Source organism: Seriola aureovittata, chromosome 16 (genome assembly GCF_021018895.1).
Source record: "Seriola aureovittata isolate HTS-2021-v1 ecotype China chromosome 16, ASM2101889v1, whole genome shotgun sequence".
Taxonomy (NCBI): Eukaryota; Metazoa; Chordata; class Actinopteri; order Carangiformes; family Carangidae; genus Seriola; species Seriola aureovittata.
The window spans coordinates 11,596,616-11,617,994 of NC_079379.1; the positions used below are offsets into that span (position 1 = coordinate 11,596,616).

The 21,379-nt window shown below is 39.1% G+C and overlaps 2 protein-coding genes across 6 annotated transcripts in view; one reads left to right on the plus strand and one right to left on the minus strand.

Annotated features, from left to right (window-relative positions):
- akap9 (A kinase (PRKA) anchor protein 9) overlaps positions 1-14,257 on the minus strand; it is a 64,935-nt gene extending 50,678 nt beyond the window's left edge. For 4 of the 5 annotated variants that reach the window (XM_056400172.1, XM_056400170.1, XM_056400173.1 and 1 more), the window contains exons 1-4: positions 14,039-14,257; positions 5,488-5,760; positions 1,135-1,179; positions 129-191 (exon numbers count right to left, since the gene is read on the minus strand). In XM_056400172.1, coding sequence (XP_056256147.1) covers positions 129-191; positions 1,135-1,179; positions 5,488-5,760; positions 14,039-14,086 — 429 coding nt within the window. In that variant the 5' untranslated portion in view covers positions 14,087-14,257. The remainder of the gene's footprint in view (positions 1-128; positions 192-1,134; positions 1,180-5,487; positions 5,761-14,038) is intronic. The other variant, XM_056400171.1, reaches the window with a different exon arrangement.
- Positions 14,258-18,467: 4,210 nt separating this feature from the next.
- LOC130183728 (transcription termination factor 1, mitochondrial) lies at positions 18,468-21,264 on the plus strand. Its single transcript, XM_056399358.1, has 2 exons — positions 18,468-18,559; positions 19,325-21,264. Exon 2 carries the CDS (start codon positions 19,371-19,373, stop codon positions 20,529-20,531), a length of 1,161 nt encoding a protein of 386 aa, XP_056255333.1. The 5' UTR covers positions 18,468-18,559; positions 19,325-19,370; the 3' UTR covers positions 20,532-21,264.
- The last annotated feature ends 115 nt before the right edge of the window (positions 21,265-21,379 follow it).

Here is a 21,379-nt window from a genome sequence, read left to right on the forward strand (position 1 = left end):
GTGGGTTACAGAAAATTTTGCAGAAGACGAAAATGTTAAGCAAGCAGAGAGTCAAATCCAGCAGTCAGACGGTTTTCTAGCAAAGCCAAAAGCAGAGCCAAAAGAACTGGATGATCGGATTACTGTACCCAGATAAAATCCTTCGAAGACATCATTAGATTCTCTGTCATCACATCATGGCACCCATTTACCTGTTAATTCACAATGCTGTCAGTGAAACGTTAAGGTTTTGGAACTGTGGTGAAAAAGCCCACATAATTTCAGAAATCATCTCTGGGCAGTCTGATGATTTGTATGATGTTTGTTCTTTAAAAATATTATTAAATGTTGGTTTTACTGAAAGTATAGAATCATATTTAAATCATCCTACTGCTGTTTTAGATTTTCTTACTTTAATAACAATTTTTTTCAATGTTTTAACCAGCGATGTCAAGTGTCATTAGGCAACAGAACAGCAGCAAATAAGAACAGTTTTAAGAATTTCAGATGATGCTGCTTTTGAATTGTCCCACTGTTACTGACACCAGCTGTTTTATTTGACTGGCTCACAGTCAGAGGGGGTGCACAGCAGCCGGCGGGGACACAGTTTAAGAACAGGAAAAGTCACTTTTGCACCAAATACAAATTCTCTCAGCACATGATCATGTTATCACCTGTGAAGTGGTCCGACTCAGCGCATACTGATGACGAGATAAGTCATGAAACTGACTAACTGAGTGACCTGCTTCCTTCCACGCTTGTTTCCAGTCTCCAGCACCATTTCCAAAGAAAACAGCAGGAACATGCCGCCTAACTAATTAACAAGCTATATGTAAATAATGGAAAACTTTGACAACTAAGGGCAGGTAATTAGCCACATGCTAAATCTTCCTCAGTCCGTGAAACTCTGCAAACCACATTTTCTGGCAGTCAGTTTTCAAACAGTCCCATTGGGTGCTTCATAATGAGGATTTTCCAAAACAGAAAGTGAGCCGCAGCCCATAAATCCCCTATGACACACACAGCCACATTAGCAGCCGTACGCAGTGGTGCTTAGTGCGCACTAATGTAAACTTGGCAGTGTGAAAAACAATTTGAGTTACCATGAAATTGAAGAAATGGTGATGATATACATTTTGAGAGGAGTCATCTCACCTCTGAGGAATAATCTTCAGCAGTAGTGGACACTTCACTCTCCGGCTGCAACAGACAAAAGTAAAGCAATTTCATTAATACTGTGCATAAAAAAACTAAGAGATTATTTGAGCCATATAACATAAGTGATTTAAATCATAACACTAGACAAATTACTGCATCACACTAACCACAAATAAACACTTAATTCCAGTTGAATACAGTTTAAGTTGTGGGCTCTCTTATTGTGAAATGAAAAAGGGTCCTAACATTTCCAGATACCTTCAAATGCAATATAAAATGCACATACTAAAATGTTCAGTCTACTTCAGAAAGCACTCTGCATTCAAATGTGGGTCTAACCTACTTCTGCCACACAGCACCGTTTTCACTCCCACAGACTGATGACGGCCATCACTGAAATCTATTTTCGGGGCAGTTCTTAGGTCATAAATTGAAACTGTGTGCGGGCTGGAACAGAACAAAAACCACAGGTTTTGCTTTGATTGATTGCGCGGAACTTGAACGTCACCTCAAACTGTTAGCAGCAAAGTGCACAAAGTAGATTATTGGTCCAGTAACGTGACATGACTCGGGATTGGCTCTGACAGTCTCATCCATTTTGGATCCAGTTTCCAGTCAGCGAAGTACCCAGATTCATTAAGTTCTGAGGGTAACAAATCTCTGATCAGACCTTTTTATCTTTCACTCTTTTTTTATTCACAATGAGCATCGGAAAAACACATTGGTAGCTTATTTGTATTTGCGTATTTGGACTGATTAGCTGCAGCTGTTAATTAAATGTGCCAGATACATTTAAAGAGAATTTCATAAATGACGCTGCTCATTTCCTTCTCTGGTTGTGTGTCTAGTTTCTGAACATTACTTCGGCTGCCATTAAAATCTGTAGAGTTTCTGCCCTCTCAGCCAACTGAAGTTGATGAGACATCTTTAAGTTGTAGTTATTTCAGCCTTTAGTTACTTGCAAATGTTGAAACATAAAACGAATGTTTGATAAGGGATTTGAAAAGATTCACATTCAATAAGTGAATTATAAACTGGATCTAAATGTGATAAATACTATTGAACCCTATCCCTAATATGTTTTCATTTTATTATAACCCCTTTGATAAGAGACCTTGATGGAAATTTTACTTGCAAATTTTGATGTCTAGCATCAATGAGTCCACACACTTGTACTTTCAATTCTTATCTCTTTCAGAGGACTGTGAAAGACTGTATTGACAGTATGGAAAACTTTGATGCTGTTGTGTTTCCACAGCAACCCTTTCATGCTCAAAGAAAGAAGCGGAGAACCAAGCACCGTGACCGTTTTGTCTGGGATGAGAACAAAAAATTGTTGTGAGAAAAATAACAAAGACAGAGGGGAAACCAACCATTTAATTTTAAGCGGTTAAACAATTTATTTGCATAATTAATTCACACATGCTGTCTTGTATAGTCTCTTAAAATTCACAACTTTCATGTGCATGATGCATAACAGGTCCCGTCCGTGTAGCAGAAAAATACAGCGTGTCTGACAGTCTTTTGTAACACAGCAGATGAGGTTCGATCCCAAGGTAAGAAAAAAAAAAAAAAAAAAAAAAAAAAAAAAAAACTTGCTATGCAGCCAAACATTCAAACATTCAATCAACCTTAAGGTCTGCTGAAAAGTGTTGCAAGGCCACAGGAATTGGTCGTACGGACTGACGCATCTCAGCCTGTTTAAAGGCAATTGTCTGTTTCCATGGCGACCGGTAGTTTTGCAGGCATGTACTGCATCAAATGTACAGTGGGTTCAGGGAAAGAGAGGCTGCGCGGTGCCAATAAAAAGAGACTGAGAGGGCTCGAATGATGATTAAAAAAAATGTGTAAGAGCTCTCAGGTCTCGCTTTTAGATGGCTGATTTTCTACACGATAATGTGACTGCCTGAATATTATTTATTTATCAGAACCATTATAGAGCCTCTGAATGTCCAGGCTCCAGCTTTTCCATTTATCTAATGAATTCATTTCAGGTTTGAAGGTTGTGCATGTTTGCAAAGCTTACAGACCAAATACGAATCAGAATTTCTAAGGTTTTTATGAAGGAAAAGATTTATTTGACCGACCATTTTTAAATCACAAGAACAGGGCTTAGAAGGGCTACAGCAGTATTTGTGAATATGAATTTAATTCACAGAATGCATTAAAAAAAAAAATCTTATCATCCCTGTGTTAAGGTTCAAAAAGCATGCTTGATGAAGTTATCTGTCAGTGATGTATTATGCAAAGGGAGAACTAAGCTGCTGAAAGTTCAACCAAAACCCCAGAACAACTAAAACTTTCACAAGTTTGGAATATTTCAAACTTTACACCCAACAATGCTACAGAGTGTATTTTATACAAAAATGGCCACAAAGCAGCAATACACCAACATAATGTGTAAAAACCAAAGTATCTCTGCTGGATTCTGGCTCAAACATAAATGTAAATATTATTAACATATAAGTCAACCACATCAAATCTAAATTAGCTTATTGCAGACATATTGTATCGTGTATGTGTTAAAACAAAACTGCAGTGCAGAAAGGCAATTTGTTCCTGTTGCATCCTGTTCACCAGAGACCAGAGGTAATTTATTCAACTGTCCCACTTAGTCCACATTTGTTGGTCACAATTCGTTAATGAAGACACTTTAAGGGGATATTCATTAAAATCTTTGTTGATTGAAAGTGTATAATGTCGTTTATTGCGGTTACCAACAGACACTTGTAGGTCTGACAGAAACACTGTGACATTCAAAGAACAGCCTCTGAGGCCTGATTGGCTCAAGGACTGTAGGCAGACAGATCATTGGCCAGATATGGTGACGTTAGAAATGAATGAAAGAGATTTTAATAGCATGGGAAAGAAGAAGTGACAAAGCAGATTGAAGCAGAAAAGCAGGAAAATAGCAAGAATTTCCAATAGAAAGAGAAGTGAGGGAGAAAAGATCTTCTTCATTGAACTGTCGCCAAAGCATCATTACTCAGTAACGCAATACAAATAAAGCTGCAATTCTCCATTTCCACCTGGACTCTTTGCATTCAATAAACTCTTCATTTTCAGTGGCTCTTTACGCCCCAGGAGACAACAGGAACAAAACTATAACCTATAAGTTAAGTAAACATTAATAATAAAAAACTACAGCCATAAGATGAGCCAGACTTTCTAGGTGCAGGAGGATCAGACATGACGTGACAATGAAGTGCAGCATCAAAGATAGAGGTAACACTGCAATCTAACTGCTGCAATCTAAAAAAAAAGCCATGTCCAAAAAACAATCAATGCATCAATGCAACATAAATGCAATTAATGATAGATATATAAATAAATATCATACATTTAGTGCAACTTTGTGTGACTTACAAATCACTGAAAAAAAATGTTGTGGCATGAGAACACGCATGTAGAGGGATTCACTAATGGTGAGACATAAAAGTCACTTCTTCCCATCAGTATTTTTCAGTAAAGCTCCACCAGCAAAAGCATTTAGACACTAAATGAATGAATATAATTCAAGGTGTCGTCAAAAATTAGTGGAACATAGTGAAGCCATAATTTAGTAATTCATTCCTTAAAATAAAGTGACAAACTTTAAATTGTCACATTGTTACAAAATGTCTTTTATGAACTAAAGATTGATCTTATTTGGCTTAACAAATTTATAACCACCAATATCGCTTTGTTTAAATCTTGATAAAATAGAATTACCGCCTTCTGCCAACCAGTCCAGTTGCAGTTCATTAGCGTGTCACAGTGACCTTGACCCCCAAAATCTAATCACTTCATCTTTGAGTCCAAGTGAACGTTTGTACCAAAATTGTAGAAAATTCCCTCCCGGCATTACTGAGATATCGAGTTCACGAGAATGGGACAGACAGACGGACAATCCAAGAGTACTAGGAGCAACTGATGACGCTGACAAATGTCCACATTCTCTCCATAAAACTGACTATACTCTTCTCTAAAATAGACTGAATACACATAGCTGTTTCAATATTAACGTTAGGGTTGAAATCATTAGTCTATGAATTGATATGTTGATCTTTATAAAATGAATTGGCAAGTATTTTGATAACCAGTTACTTGTTTTAGGTCATTCTTTGAGCAACAACGAGTTCACTGGCATCAGCCTCTAAAATCTGAATATTTGCTGGTTATCTCATTATCATTAACTGCAGCTTTTCTCAACTATAAAATGTCATTTTTGGTGCCACAGATGCCTGATTTGAACAGTTTGTCCAGCAACACAAAGATATGGTTCAAGTCTATAATATTTGTTAAAAGGAAATGAATAGATGTGAACTCTGTATGTGTCAATATTTCCAACAACAAGTGTTAAGTGTCTACCTCTATGGTGTAGGTCTGGTCGTGCTTGACAGTCTCTCCGCTCCGCAGTGTTCTAGCGAAGGTAAACTCCGTGGTGGGTGGGGCTTTATTTCCTTCTTGTAACCCATCTCGCCCTCCGCCTGAGACCTCCTCTCCTCCCACTGATTGATCCGGCTGGACGTCCACCCTTCCCTGCGTATCCCCCTCCGAGTCCTCCCCTGTCTTCTTTTTCTTCTTCTTTTTCTGTTTCTTCTGGGAGTCGGCGTGAGCTTTTCTCTGGCGGTACTCAGCCAGCTGGAGTGGGAAGAAGGAAACAAGAAGCGTTAAAGATAAAAATTACAATTTATACTTCAAAAGGTCCTTGGAAGTAAAAATGCATTAGCAAACACTTCAGCAACCATCCTTTTAAGTATTACTCTAGTCTACATTCTCAGTCGTTGCCTCCAGATAGTTATTTATCTGACCCTAATGCTCAGACTTCAGGGAAATAATCACCCGCTTTAGCCTGATTCACAACTCATTAGTCTGCCTCCATAGCTAATACTTCTAATAAATAAAAAAAAAACTCAAACTCAACGAATATCAACCTACTCTGAGTCTGCACAGTTTGGCGAAATTCAAGCGAAACATCGTGTGCCCCAAAAGGCGTCTTCCTTCCTTGAGTGAATCCTCCCTCCCTGTGTCCATATGACCCGACACATGCCTCTTGCTGTGCCAGGTGCTAATCCTGACTAAAGGGATTACATTTTTAAACTATGTCAACAATCTGTCTAAACAGCCAATAACACGTTGTGTTACCTTTACCATTTTCAAAATTTGATTCTTTGCTTTACTCAACACCAAAAAAGCCTTGAACACTGATGTCTATTGTTTTCTGTTTAGAATTTTATTTCCGCAAATTTATGACAGGAATAACTTATTTGGCGAGAAGAAGTACCGATCTCCAATTCATATCAATTGAAAAAGAGAGTGCTTGTGTTTACTGTGGCTTCATATTTGGGATTAGAGCTCATATAAATCTTCCATTTTCTCCACAATAGTGTCAGATTGGCTGGTCGGTCTGTCTCAATCACAGTCTACAATTCTTCCTCCAAACAGAAACTCATAGTGACGTTAACCACTGGATCTCAGTTTTTCTTCCATCCAAATTGAAAACATAAAAGTTAATGTGATGTTTTGTTTTACAGATCTGTAATCCAAGTTTCCATGAAGAAAAAAGACTATGTAATGTGGTGCAAGATTTTGGCATAATATGTTTTTGCCTAAAAAGGATGGCTCCACTTAAGTAAATTAAATTCCATTATTCATTTATCATAGGAAACTTCATTCCTCGTGTATGTCGAAGTGTAGGATGTCGTCACATAGTGGAAGTTTACTAATTGAATACTGTCTCTATTTTCCTTTAATTAGCACCAAGTTCTTTCAAGGAAACTTCCATACTGTATTTTTTCTCCAGTGTCATGTTGAAATGTCTTTTCACATGTAGTTATTGCTTAAAAAAAAACTTATCAACCTGCTCAACCAACTCACACACACTTATATAATTACGAGGTGTCATATGAGCAAATGTACAGCACTAATCTAATTTCCAATTAGCCATGAGGTATCACTCACTCTCCTTCTCCCTCTCTCCCTCTCAGTACTACAGATATCCATTATGTATGAGCAACGGGTGACAGAAAAGAGGTGGCAGAGTCAGCCAAACAGGGCAGACAGCAGGGCTGCAGGTGTCATACTGCAGGTGCTGCATGGACTGCCATTGATATAGATAGGCTGTTGCCAAGGATACCGTGCTAATGCCTGCTCACCTGTCTGGAAAATGCCTCTTTACCCCAATACAGACATCATAGACTTAAACTACATATATGTCCTACTGTTGGTTTCACGCTGTTCCACTGATCCACAGGTGGGGACAACATGCCAAGAAACACTGATATATGCCAGAAAATGTGGGGGAAAAGACTGCAAGTAAGGTTTAAGCATGTTTGAAAAATTTGCTTTTCAAATGTTTTCTTGGAAAGGTAAAGCGTTGATAACTTTTGTAAGGCCCCAAGGATACGCACAATGCATTTCAGTAAACAATGAATGTAAACAGAAGCTCTGTTAACAAGAGTCCACCTTTAAGTTTAGTCAACTACTGTATACAGACTTTAAATAACTTTGCTGTAAGGCTGCACAACAATTATTTTGACATAAAAACAATATAACAATGCCTTAAAATTTCTCACAGCCCAAGGTGAAGGTGGTATTCTGATAACTTGTTTTATTTGAATACCCAAAGATATTCGCTTTACTGATCACAAAACAATCAAATCCTGACATGAGAGAAGCTGGCATCAGAATCAGAGTCATTTCAGCTTGAAAACTGACCAAACCCCACTCCTGTAGCAGCAAAGCCAGCACAAAAGCAAGCACTTTTTGACAGGTCTGGTTTGGTGAAGTTGTACAAAAGGTTAGAGGTCGACACGACAGAGCTGAGAGTGGGCGTAGTGATCACGTCCCCCTCCTACAACTCACGGCTAAAAAGCTCAAAGGGCTCTTGATCTGTGCCTATGCACCTCCACACATGCTCCACCCCTGGTCCAAATATACCCACCTATCTGCATTTTCAGAAGAGCTTTATCTATCTAGTACCCGGGCACACAGAGTGAGATATGAATGAATGGCAGACTTACAGAATGGGGACTCGATGCTTTAATGTTACAGTGACGAGAACAGGGCTGTCCTTTATTTCTGACTGAATCAGAATGACACACAAGCAGGAATGTTTGATATGCAGTGGTCCTGCCAGCAAAAATCACCCTGAGTTTCGGAGAAGTCTAGGGAACCCCCGGCCTTTCGTTGAGCTGCTTATCATAGCTGCCCTATTTGGCTGGGCACGCCAGAGCACTGGCTGAGCATATGGAGGAAGGGAGCCTGTGTAGCTGTATCACCATCTGGGAAACAGAGACTACGTAGGTGTATCACCATCTGCTGTCTGAAAACATTTACACAAGCTTATTTTATAAACTGGCTATTTGTTTTTTTATGTGTCTAATAGTAGCTGACTGACAGCATCATGGAAGTGGTGGGGCAACAAAAATCAATGTTGTGACTGACATATTGAAAACAGATGTAAATCTAAATACTATGCTTTAGACAGACATTATAGAGCCATAAGGAAAATCTGTTTTTCAGAAGAATATTATACAAACACACAGTAAGAGGGTTGGAACTATTACAATAATATCACTGGACTGTATAAATATGTCTTCCATGAAATAAATTCTACCATAAGGTTAATACCACAGCAGCTATCCCTTTACCGTCGCTGGGTGTATTAGGCGATTATGGGCTATGGGGAAGCTCACGGCCTCCCATGTCATGTCATGTGCCAATGACGGAGCCAGCAGCACTGTGTTAGTCAACACCCAGCTATGTGAGGGCCTATATCCTCCATTTTACACACACATTCCAGTTAACACATTAACAATAGCTGATAGTCCTGAAAACAAAGCAACAGCAACTGAAGCTGCGTCGGCCCCACCTGGTTCATCGTCTACACAGCAGGTGGAGCCACATCTGTGAAGAGGAACGACCATGTCACATATGTCTTAAAGACAAGGGTAGAAAGCTGCACTGGAGTCTCTTTACACCAAGTGTTTTGAGTGTCAGGTAGAGTCATCTCCGTGGTTTATATCCTGTAACAGCAATAATTCTCAATATGTGCATATTTGGGCTGAACAATGAATCAATAAAATATCAAAATTTATATTATGGCCAAATGCAATATCCAAATCACAAGCGCTCTAATTTTTTGATGAAGGTAAAATGTGTACCATTATAAATGGTACGTTGTGCTACAGAGATTCCTCGGCCTACAAATCATATTTTCCAGATGTAAGGGACACTGAGGTTTGGTACAGTCGTTTTTTGAAATATTTTTTCTGTGAAAATAAAAAGCAAAAATTACAATTCCCACTAGAATTGTGCATTATCAGAAAAGCAATATTTGTCAAAATAATCACGATTTTTTTTTTTTTTTTTTGCATATTGTGCAGCCCTACTGCATGTTGCCAATAAATGGTGAGTTAAACTTGGTAACAAGGAAAAAAACCCCAAAAGAACAAAAACAAAAAAAGGCACTGTGTACATTACATTGAAGCAATGCAATGCAGAAACACATGCACAGCAGAGGAGGTTGTTTTGTAATCTAAAAATCACGATAAGTCTCCCTGATTAACTTTTAGACATTTTTGTTTTCATTGTTGAAACAACTGGAAGTTCCTTAGCAGACCCACAATTCACCTTTGTTTCTCCCTAAAATAAACTCTTTTTCACGATCTTACATGCCTTTGCTTTGTCATGAACTCCAAGCAACAATCATTGTCAAGTATCTTAATAGCTTCTGCAGAGGATTATTGAGGTGCCTGTGCACCATCATTCTCCTAATGACAGGAGCCACAGTCTCCTTCCCAACCCCAGAGACGACAGAGTCCAGCAAGCAACAAAGAAATGTCTCTGGAGAAGGCTGCTCCTCTAAGCTGCAAAAAGCAGTGCTTTACAGGCACACCTTCACTGGTAAAAGAACAAAGACAGAAACTCTCTCTCTCTCTCTCTTTCCCTCTTATTTTCATCCCTGTTTGATGGGTCTTTTAGAGAACAAAACTTGCCTTTTCCTGTACAACAGCACAGCACTGGCATGAATCATGAATCATAAAATATTTTCTCTATTAAAATGATCTAGTTCCAGGCTCAGTAACTGGGTTCAAATCTAGGCTATAAGATGATTTTTGCATGTCCTCACCCTCAACCATTGTAGTTTGTTCAAATTACATTATACATTTCCATCCATAACAAACTGCAGCTGATCTGGAACACAGTCATGACTGAACACTTTCAAGCTTCTGAACTGACAAACCAGACGGGCATAAAAATTGTAGCGCGTGACCGAATAAACCAAAACGAAAGACTGAACAAACTGTAAAAACCATTCTGGTCCCAGGAGTTAAATCTGAACAAAGCAAACTATTGGCTTTAAGCTATTATGAATGAGCTATTTTGTGCAAACAGATACAAGTTCTGATTTGAAAACATTTTCTCTCATACTGCTAGTAAAGCCCAGACAGACTCTTACATGGTATGATTTAAGTACATTAGTTATCAGTTATGGTGAGCAACAGCATCTTCAGATTACATCTATACTTTCCTGCATATAGAGCTCTCTGCAAGATGCTGGCTGTTACAATATTTTACAAGACTTTGTAAATATCAAAGGAGGGTAAAGTGCTCCCCTCAGTCATCAGGACTGTTTATAGAACTGCACAGAAAATTCAGTTCAGTCATCATCCAGGCTGTAGCTAATTAAAACTGGGCAGCTGTTAGACCATCACATTCAATTAATCACCTGGCAATCCCTTCTCAAGCAGCACAGAATGCCAAAATCAGTGTTTCAGAAGTATTCAGTGTTTTGTTGTTGCATTACAGGTGATAAAGACTGTAGCCCAAAAGTAAAACTCTCCATCATTCAAGCCAGTTAATAAGCCAAGATGGTCATAGTCCATTCATCACACAGAGCGATGCAGAGTATGTTCATGCTTAGTCACTTGAAGGATTAACTATTCAGGCCTCAGCTAAGTAGATCAACTTGTACCTTTGCTGTCCTCAAAACCTCTAACGGTGTCCGACAGTGACACTGACCTTTAGGCTATTTGGAAACCCTGAGAAAATCTACTTGTATTCTACTTGTACTATAAAAATGTTTGTTTGAGGCTATAACATATTGCAGTTTGGTTCGTAAGTTATGTCAGTAAGTGTCTTTTCAGCATCACAGTTGGTTGTCAGAAGCATTACAGAAGCATTACATATTACACATCAGATATTATCATATCCTCATTTTGCAGGAGGATAGCCAGTTCTGCATAGATACAAAGTAAGCACATCAACCCATGATCATAATGGCAGAAGCTATACTAACATATTTTTTATCTGTGCCCGGTAGACACATCAGAGAAGCAGCAAATAAGCATGCAATTCTCCGTGAGTCATGTCTGCATCCCTTGGGCCAAATCAAGCAAACACTGCAGTGCCCTCCCTCTGAGCCTGAAAATGCAGCAACAGCAAATGGACAGGCCCACTTTAATCCCCGAAGTGACATTAAATATCAGCGCTGCTCAACATACAGAGTGTGATGGACTGATCTATAGACAAAAATAAGCAAACATCTCAACCTTAACTTGTGACATTCAGATGAAACGCCCCCTTGATAAAATGTAACTGCTAACGACGCAGACAATGTTACACATTTTCTTCCTATGAGTGGCATTATACAGTGACTTCATACTTAGTTGAAGCAAGCATGTCAAGCATATTGGTGAAAAAATATCAAGACGAGAGAGCGTCAAAGTCACAAACTTCCCCCTTGGTGATTGTAAAAGGTACCATACGGTATCGGAGCCTGTGAGTTCTTTTGACTTAACACAAAATCTAACACCATCTTACACCAATCATCATTGCAGTGATGGGTGCTTTTAAAGAGCAGAGAGAGTCTCCAAAAACTCAGGGGAGCCGGTAAGGCACTTGTCAATACGTTCCAAGAGAAAAGTGAAAAGAACAATACATCTGCAGCTAATGTCTTGGAACAATAGCTTGTAAACACCAGCCCACAATTTGTGCTTTGCTCATTGTCTGGTATGACTCAATAAGCACTTGCTTGGGACAGACATCATTTCAAGCACGCTATACAATAGATGTCTGACAGTTTTAACTTCACTCAAGATATTAACATGGATGCTTCCTACACCTGAAACAAAAACCACCCAGTCACTGTCAGTAGATTTTGCTTCTGTTTATCAAACAATCACAGCAGCTGTTCTACAAAAGTCATATTTGTTCTGAAATATCACCAAAATCAATTTCTGTAAAAAAAGAAAAGAAAAAAGAAAAAAAAGAATTTGAGGCAGAAGATGCAGACTCATTATTTATTTTAGATTTTAAACAAGTTTTCTTAAATTTTGGAAGAGCTAAAGAAGGTGATGTCACATCATCATCCAAACACTCCCATTGCTTGCTAATCGACTCCATCATATGTCAGCTTGGATTAAATCTAAGTTTGCAGGATCCAGCCAGAGTTTGGGAGCCGAGAATAAAAAATAATATCTCGGATATCCCTGCAAGCCATTATCAACGTGTTATTCAGTGAAATTACTTGTGTAGTTTCTCCTTTGCATGTGACAACATGGTGACACGGTGCTGTGAAGAAAACAGCGGTGAAATCCCCCTGCAGTACAGAGGGGCCTTTTATAAACCAAAATGCCAAAGCCATAACCAGGGAGATGGTCTTTCTTAAGGTCTCTCCCACTGTGCAAACCTAAAAGCCAGAGCACCAGGACCGCTGTGAATCCAGGAGAGACCAAATGACACACCTGACACAGCATATTAGATGCTTCTCTGCAGTGGACTGTAGCACCTTTTGAAGTCAGGAGTTTCAACACCAACTCTTATTATAATGTCTGTGAATGCATAAGGTTTATAGAAAATCACTGCTGGACAAAATGTGTAATTTGGAGAGTAAGGAATAGTTAATAACAGTGGTGACAAGTACTTGTGTTAAAATAAAGTGATCACGATTAATTCTTCAATAATTAGATTTTACACTGATCATAACATTTTTTATTTAATCCCACTCTCTGCTGTACACATGGTTGATCCTATTAGCCACATGTCTTCAGGGTGTATTATAAAAAGGTACATCTATTTATTATATGACCAAAGGGAGGTTGGCACATCACACACTGCTCGGAATAATTCATACCCATGATGTTTGATTAAACAATTATCAATAACACTGCTACAAGGTCATGCAACACCTCACAAGTCAAAGCTACAGTATAAGTGCATAGCTCAGACAGAGCAGTCTGCCATTTATTTCATTGTCATTTATTACACCAAACAACGCTAATTTCTGTGACAAAATAAAAATCCAGGTTTACAAGGCAACATCAGAGCCACCATTACCCTACTCTGTAGCATGAGTTGGTGGATGGCTAGGAGGGTGAAAAGGTGTGAAGGGGTGTTGTCCTGACCTAAATCTTGATGCTTCTTATTGATAACGCCAATGGTAGCACAAGACTGGCATGTGGGGCAACGTTTGTTCTAGCTAGTGGGGATATGTCCTGTAAATCCTGTTCCACCAGCCTGTCAGTCTCACTTTAGCTGGGGTTTATAAGCCTTTGACAACGATGTGGCGGCTTGACTTGAGATTAAAGTTAGCATTGCGTGCAGACTCCTACACGTCACTTTCAGAAAAGTAATAGGCAGCACTGTAGTAACGTTTCAGACATGCAGCATGACAAAGGAGGTTGTGGCTAGCTGTAGCAAGCCAGCCGCCGGCTGTCAGAGCGGGGCGCATGTTTGCTGGGACTGACAGCTGAGAGGGGGTTATGAAGGGAAGGGGGAGGGGGAGGGAGGGTAAGAAAACAGCTGACAGCCCCAGCTGTGAGAAAATAAGTTGTCAACAACATGAAGTTACTTCTTTACAGCCGTAATAGCAGTGTTACTGAGTTAAGCTAACACCAGAGACAGAGAGTCCTACCTTTGCTTTGCCGGCCTCCAGCTTCTTTTGCCTCTCCTCGTCTTCCATCACCTCTGTCCCTGTGGCGAAAACAAGACGGAAGCTGCTTCATACGAAATATCAGCGAGAGAAAACTATTAAGCCAGCGGTTAAATGTCTGTCCGGCTAACAGCTCGCTGTCAGAGACTTCCACCCGCTTTTTACTAGCTGCTGTCTCCTTGTTGGTAGTCCGCCGCCATGTTTTCCACGTAAACATGAGACTCAACTATGATGACGTCGTGTAGGTGCCTTCACGGCCACGCCCACTGTCATTCCACTAATGGTGCCTTCAGGATCCGTAATAAATGTCGGAATTTGCTGTCCAAGTATGTTTGTGCCATGGATGTACTATAGACACACCTGTCTATATAAAGGTATATCAAAGCAAAAACCAAGCCATGAGGTGGAAGGGACTCTCTGCAGAACTCAGAGACAAGACTCCGTTGAGGCAAATATCTGGGGAAGTCTACATAAATATCTGCTGCAATGAAGGTTTCCAGGGTCTGAATACTTATGCCAATGTGATATTTCATTTTTTCCTTTATAATAAATTTGAAAAAATTAAAGGGGTCTGAACACTTTCTTTGAATGAACTGTAAGAGCAGAACTAATTATAACCACTTTACATGCTATTAAGTAGTTTAATGTATAACAATCCACCATGTTATAAAAGCTCATAATACTGTGTGTAAAATCTTTATATAGTTACAGGCATGGCAGAATCCCTACATGTCATAGTTGATGTACAGCAATTTTGTTAATGATCATCAATAATCAACATATCTTATTACCATTTTCATAATGTCATAAATTTCCCTGTATTATATTCAGTCTGAATTCTGCTTAAAACGTCTGCACAGTTTCTATGGTAACGCGAGGAGAGGTTGTCTGAGCTGTCCCAGTTGAGACTAAACACCAAATATTTTCATTTCAAAGCTGTTTTTTTCCTAATATAGGCTTCATCCATCACCTCATATTTTGCAGCACAACAGTTGACTGGGTTATTCTGGGTATGTTTCACACAATAGTGCAATTTACTTCCTTAAAGAGGAAACATTTGAGCTGTCTCAGCTGAAAGGGACAGCAGGTAACATGAGAGCCTGGCATCAGTTTCTAGGACAGATGGGGGGTGATAAAGGAAAGGATGACCAATATTTTACTTACAGACTCCATGTGGAAGTGATCTGAGTCTTCAAATAGTTCACATCTGATTAAAACAGGATATGATGATGCATTGTCTCTTGTTGTAAGCGAAGTTGAATCTGCTCTGCGGACATTTCCAGGACACAGTTTACAGTATACAGCAGTGATAAACTAAACTGACACTCAGACTGAATTGTTTTCATAAATTCATTCTTTTATATTAATCACTGAAATAATGGGTGATGTGGGCTGCAATTCAGAAAACAGGGCCATAGCAGGATTTTAGAAAGGCTGTTGTAATTTTTCTGTCTCGTTTACTTAATTTGTGCATCTTTGTTTTAATTGCTTTGTTTTTTGCAAAGCGTAAAACAAACATGATAGCCTAGACAAACTCTGTCTCCACATTGTCTGGAATATTATTCTGGTGGTGAGTTAAAACCCTTTCTTATGTGTTTTTTTTTTTTTTTTTTTTTTTACTAAAAACGAATTAAAGATCTTTAGTCTATAATACACACAGCTCATGCAATGTGTTCTTGTAGGATGTAAAGTCCCTCTCAGGTTGTTACAAAAAACTACATTTACAGAAAAAAATAAAAAAAATTGTCCTCAATTTTAAAAAGCCCTGGTTATTGTCCAAACATCTTTAAATTAAAGTATTCTGCTTCCTTGTGGCTCAACATGATTTCTATAAAATATTAAATTCTCAAAGAAAACCTGCTAAATTCACAAGTTCCCAAAATGTGAACCTTTCTATTCTGCTTCTTAAATTGCTGATTGGAAACATACCAGCAGCAGCAGGAGAGGATGCTCTGTGTCTTCGGCTGACTGGAGCTGAACAGCTTATCGTCTGGCAGATCTTGAATTCCACCCATCTTCTTTTGGACATTCTTACCTGTTTGAGCCCACCTGTGAGCACTCGCTGTTTGTGCAACAAAGTCTGCAGGAACCACTGAGCATTGGAAAGCTTCGTCAGTTTCTGAATTATTGATTCACCGAAGGAGTCCTGTGTCAGCAGTTAACCAAGAAACTTTACCAAGTAGACCCCAACAAATGGATCAGGACAGGATAACATGTAATATTAAAAACACAACAGCAGTGAACTGTGCATCAGGAAAGGACTTGCTCCTCCAGGCCACAGCACAAGCTTGAAGCTCAGCGGTGACACCTGGGGCTGAGGCCTGGTCTCAGCTGCTGCCCTTGACAGCCGATACCATGGCGTCCATCCAACCACCGGAGCTTTGCATGCCTCCTCTGTGGGAGAGTGGAAGTCAGTCTGATGGCAGCCACGGCTCCTATTTAACAACAGAAAATAACTCACCAATTTAGCTCAATTTTTTTTTTTTGCAGGTTTAAAATCAGTTGAATTGACAGCCTTTTACTTTACTTTAAGTCATTAGCAGTATAAACACTGTTTGAAATGAGATGGGTGTCTGCAACAGAGAGAATGGCAGCCTTATCGTTTCAAAACAACTTCCACATTCGACCAGGATTTTATACAAATGCCCCTAAACACTATAAATTTGAATCAACAGCCATCTAAGGTTTCAACATAAAGCAAAGAACAAAACAGGAATTGATTTTGTATATTTGGATAATGCATTAAGACTGAGTTGGCTGTTCACAGTAGAATCATTAAGTTGACCAGTTATTTCAAGAAAGCCTTTGAGATGAGAAAAAAACTCATTATATGATGAACTTTTGCAGCATTTATGTTCTTTCTTTTTCTCTTCGTTGTAAAATGTACTTTGAATTTCTGATGTAAATATTTGAAAGAATATAGACTTGCATATAATGTTGCAGTAGATGAACTGATACCATGCGGCATGGGCCAAATGTTCGGCATGACACAGAAATAACTGGCCTTATTAGACTGCATTAGGTTTAGTTAGAGTGGCCATGGGCTCTGATTCGCTCCCTCTCGTTAATGTACAATCAAATTCAACTGCAACTTTCTCCGTCTCTTCCACTTCTCCCCTCTCATCATTTGCCCTATACTAAAAATTATTTAACAGGCAGCAGCGTAGGCCATAAGAGTTCCTCCCAATCACATCATTATGCAAATACAGTCAAAAGTGCTTTGGACAAGTGTGAGAAAAAAGTAACTGCATGAATAAATGGAAAATAAACGGTGTCCTGTTGATGACTGAGACAAAACAAAATTGACTCTTTTCAGCCTGTCATGAACGGAGCTGATTTGTCTAATACACAATCTTATAGCAGCGGAGTGAAAATCAATTTGCATAATGACGGTATCACTGTGTTGTATTAAAATATTCATAAGTGGTGGGACTCATCGTTAAAGAGATGGTAATGGGTCAGCAGGTCTGTCACTGTCATGCTGTGAGCCACAACACATGGTAAATGGTCTCTTGTATCCCATGGGCATACGATAACATCTGCTGTATGATAATGTCTGCCACAAAATTGAGTTTTAATGTCTGTAACTCGCAGTCTAATTTAGGCTACTCTACAAGTTTGTATTTTTTGTCATTGTGCAAAGCATTAAACTTGCCAGGTGTGATAATGGATATGGACTAAAAAAAGCCATTGCACTCTGAGGGTTTTGTAAGTGACTGAATACGTATTTACAGTGCACATTCTGTGCAAATGAACACAGGGTTGTAGCTACCGCTGAAAACACAGAGGTCTTGCCCTTTATATTGTTTCTGGGAATTCCTCTAATGACATACACATTTCATAGTTTACAGAATACAGCATTTCATAGATTCATTTTAGACAAATGTTCGACAAAAATTGTGAAATTAAATTCAAATATAATGCAGGGATTCTCACTAGAACAACACCCTGGCATTGAACATTCATAGCATCCATCATAGAGATTCAATGTAAAGAAAACGTTATTAAACACTTGAATTGGTTGACTTAATTAATACTACTTATAAATGTAATTTATTAATTTGGCTAATCAACAAAGTGGGACTATAATTTCTAAAATCCTGCTTAAATAGCTGCAACTTCATCACTGTGATGTATTGACCTGAATGAACATAACAAAATTAATGTGATCAGTGTCAAAAAATAACCCATCGATTCAAACGGCATCTTAATCCAAATGTTTCAGATTTTTATCATCAGTTTATGGTTACGTCATAGTCTCAGGTAGAAACGTGCAGCCTCCACATTTAAGCCCTTTTCCTCTCTCTAGTGGTTGGAAATGAAACTCCTTCTTAACTCCATAACGCTAGATGGCGGTAATTAGCGACAAACTTCACGTTGGGGGTCAAATTTCACGTTTCCGCTCTGGTCTGTCAAGGCAAACATGCCCCTTTCACCGACTTGGAAGCAGAGGACTGTGAGGAGCCGCACGACTATATCTATATATATAAGTGTGTGTATATGGTATGTGCTGTGGTTTTGTTCAATTTCTGCAAACGGGCTTCCTGCATTGATAAATTGACAATTAATCGTACGCGATAAAAGCTGCTCTGGTTGGCCAAGACTTTACATTCAGTCATTATTAAAAGGTATTGCAAGTAACATTTTGAGTTTGAATTTCACATCGGGCTTTGCAGTGGGGGCAAGAACCACACGCTGAAGTGCAATTCTGAGGTGCTACACTTGACAACTTTCAATTTATGCTTCGTTATTTCACGCTTTTTACTCCGTTACATTTATCTGGCAGCTGTAGTCATGAGTTACCGTGCAGACTCGAGAGTTCAAATCCATCAGCAGTTAAAATATGATGCATTATTCCAAGTTCAAATTATCTCCAGCTCACATTTAAAATGCTGCAGACATGTTAATGCATCAAGACTTACTCCCATAATTAATAATATAGATGTACCATACATAAAATCCTGTATACCACTGACTCTCAGTAAAGGACATTATACTGATAATACTTTCTGTGGTTTTACTTAGGTAAAATTTAACTTTGACTTAAAATTGAGGATTTCTTTAATATGGTACGGCTACTTTTATTTAAAGCATCTGTAAAGGTAAAGGATCTGAGTACCAGTACTGCAACACTCGGGTCATAGCTGGTTAAATGAGATCCTCATTATTACCAGTTAGTCTTGTTGAGTTTGAGTTCTTCTGTTAGTTTGACTTGACTTTTGTTTTATTATTCAGGTAAATATGCCGTGTTTATTTTTCCTCCTTTAGCTCCACAGACACTGGCGGTGATGTTACACTGTAGACCTCATTGAAAATGGCAGTGGTACCTGGATCGAGGGCTCTCATCAGCCTCCATCGATCAGTGACGTTGCAGCACAGCTTTGGGCTCATTAAAGTACAGTTGAGCGCAACATGCCATCCCAGGAGGCTTTGCAGTGCTCCTACAGGAAGCGACGAGCCGAAGCCTCAGGTGAACCCAGACAATCAGTCTCTGCTGGAGAACCTTAATCTCATGGGAGTTGATGTGAAGATGGCACGCCAGCGCCAGCCTGGGGTGCTTCGGAAAGCCTTTACTAACGAGACGGGCCTTTTTCAGTTTCTGCAAGGCAAAGGTGTCAACCGCAAAATAATCGCCAGCATCATATCCCGTTATCCCCGCGCCATCACTCGCTCGATTGCACACTTGGAACAGCGCTGGGAGCTGTGGAGAAACATCTTCAAGATGGATTCAGAGATTGTGACCATCCTGGAACGCTCACCTGAGTCTTTCTTCAGGTCCAGTGATAATGGGAACTTGGAGAAGAACATAGTTTTTCTGTCCTCACTGGGACTGGACGCCAAAGACCTCCACCGGCTGCTGACCACAGCGCCACGCACATTCTCCAACAGTTTAGAGCTCAACAAGCAGATGGTGGAGTGTCTGGAAGACATCTGTGCAGAGCTTGGTGGGAAGAACCCAGAGCAGTTTGTCAAAGCCGTCATATCCAGAAACCTTTACATTCTCATCCGAAGCACCAAGAGAGTCAGGACAAACATTGATAACCTGAGAACATCTCTTAAGTTTAGTGACTCAGAACTGCTGGCTCTTTTGAAAGGCCCTGGAGCAGAGATTCTGGACCTTTCAAATGAGTATCTGAAAAATAATTTTAACAGCCTTCAGCAGAAGATGATGTCACTTGGTTGTCAGAAAGCTGACATCAAAAAACTAATCAGTAGCTATCCGATGGTTTTGTACATTGGGCCAAGCACATTGAACTCTAAACTGGACTGTCTCCTGAGAGGAGGAATAACAATGAAGCAGATACTGGAGAAGCCCAAGGTTTTGGACTACAGCACACAGAACATTATGGGGCGACTAGAGGAGCTGAAGAGAGTGGGATATGACTTCCAGAAGAATGGCATCAACATCCTGGACTCGAGCAAAAAGCGGTTTCTTGCAAAGATAGAAAAACTTCGTGCCTCACCAGATGAATGAATGTAGTTGCTTGTAATGTCAGACAAAGTTGGGGGATGCTTTTACTTGAGCTTCAGCTTCAGGATGATCATGTCTTCTGGTTTCAACATTTATTAATTTGTCTTGTCACTAAAGTATAATTTCTGCCTGATCTTTTGGAATTCTTTTATACACTCTATCTTGTTGGACTGGAACTAAATTCATTATCCATCAATCTGCTAAAAGATTTCCTTGATTAATTGTTTGGTTTCTAAAATGTCAGAAAAAAGTGAACATGGCAATCACACGTTTTCTAATGCCCATGGTGACATCTTCAAATTGCTGGTTTTGTCCAATTAGCCGTCCAGAATCCAAAGATATTCATTTTAACATCACATAAGATAAAGGAAATAGCAAATCCTCACTATTTAGAGGATGGAAGTTGTGAATGTTTGGCATTTTAGAAAAATTACTTCAACAAATAGAGTATCAAAACAAGTGTCACTTGATTTTATGTCGACTGATTGATCAATTAATAGAATGTGAACTGTTTTAGCTCTACTATCGAGTAGTTTATTGACAATGATGTTCTCTTTGAAACATTGACAGCTGCTAAAAAATCCCTCGCACTCAATATGCATATGCATTGCTGTAAGAATATATATTTTTTCTTGTTCAAATGTTTGTAAATGACTGTACATGTTGGAGAGCTGAATTCATGTGTAGATGCAATCTTGAAATAAAAGTGATGTCCAAACAAGGACATAACATCTGACTACATGTTTCACCCATACTTCCTGCACTTCTGATGTACTTATATAAACTTGAGGTATTGTTTGCAATATAGAAGATGATTGCGTACCATTTTGAAAATTAAAATATATATTATA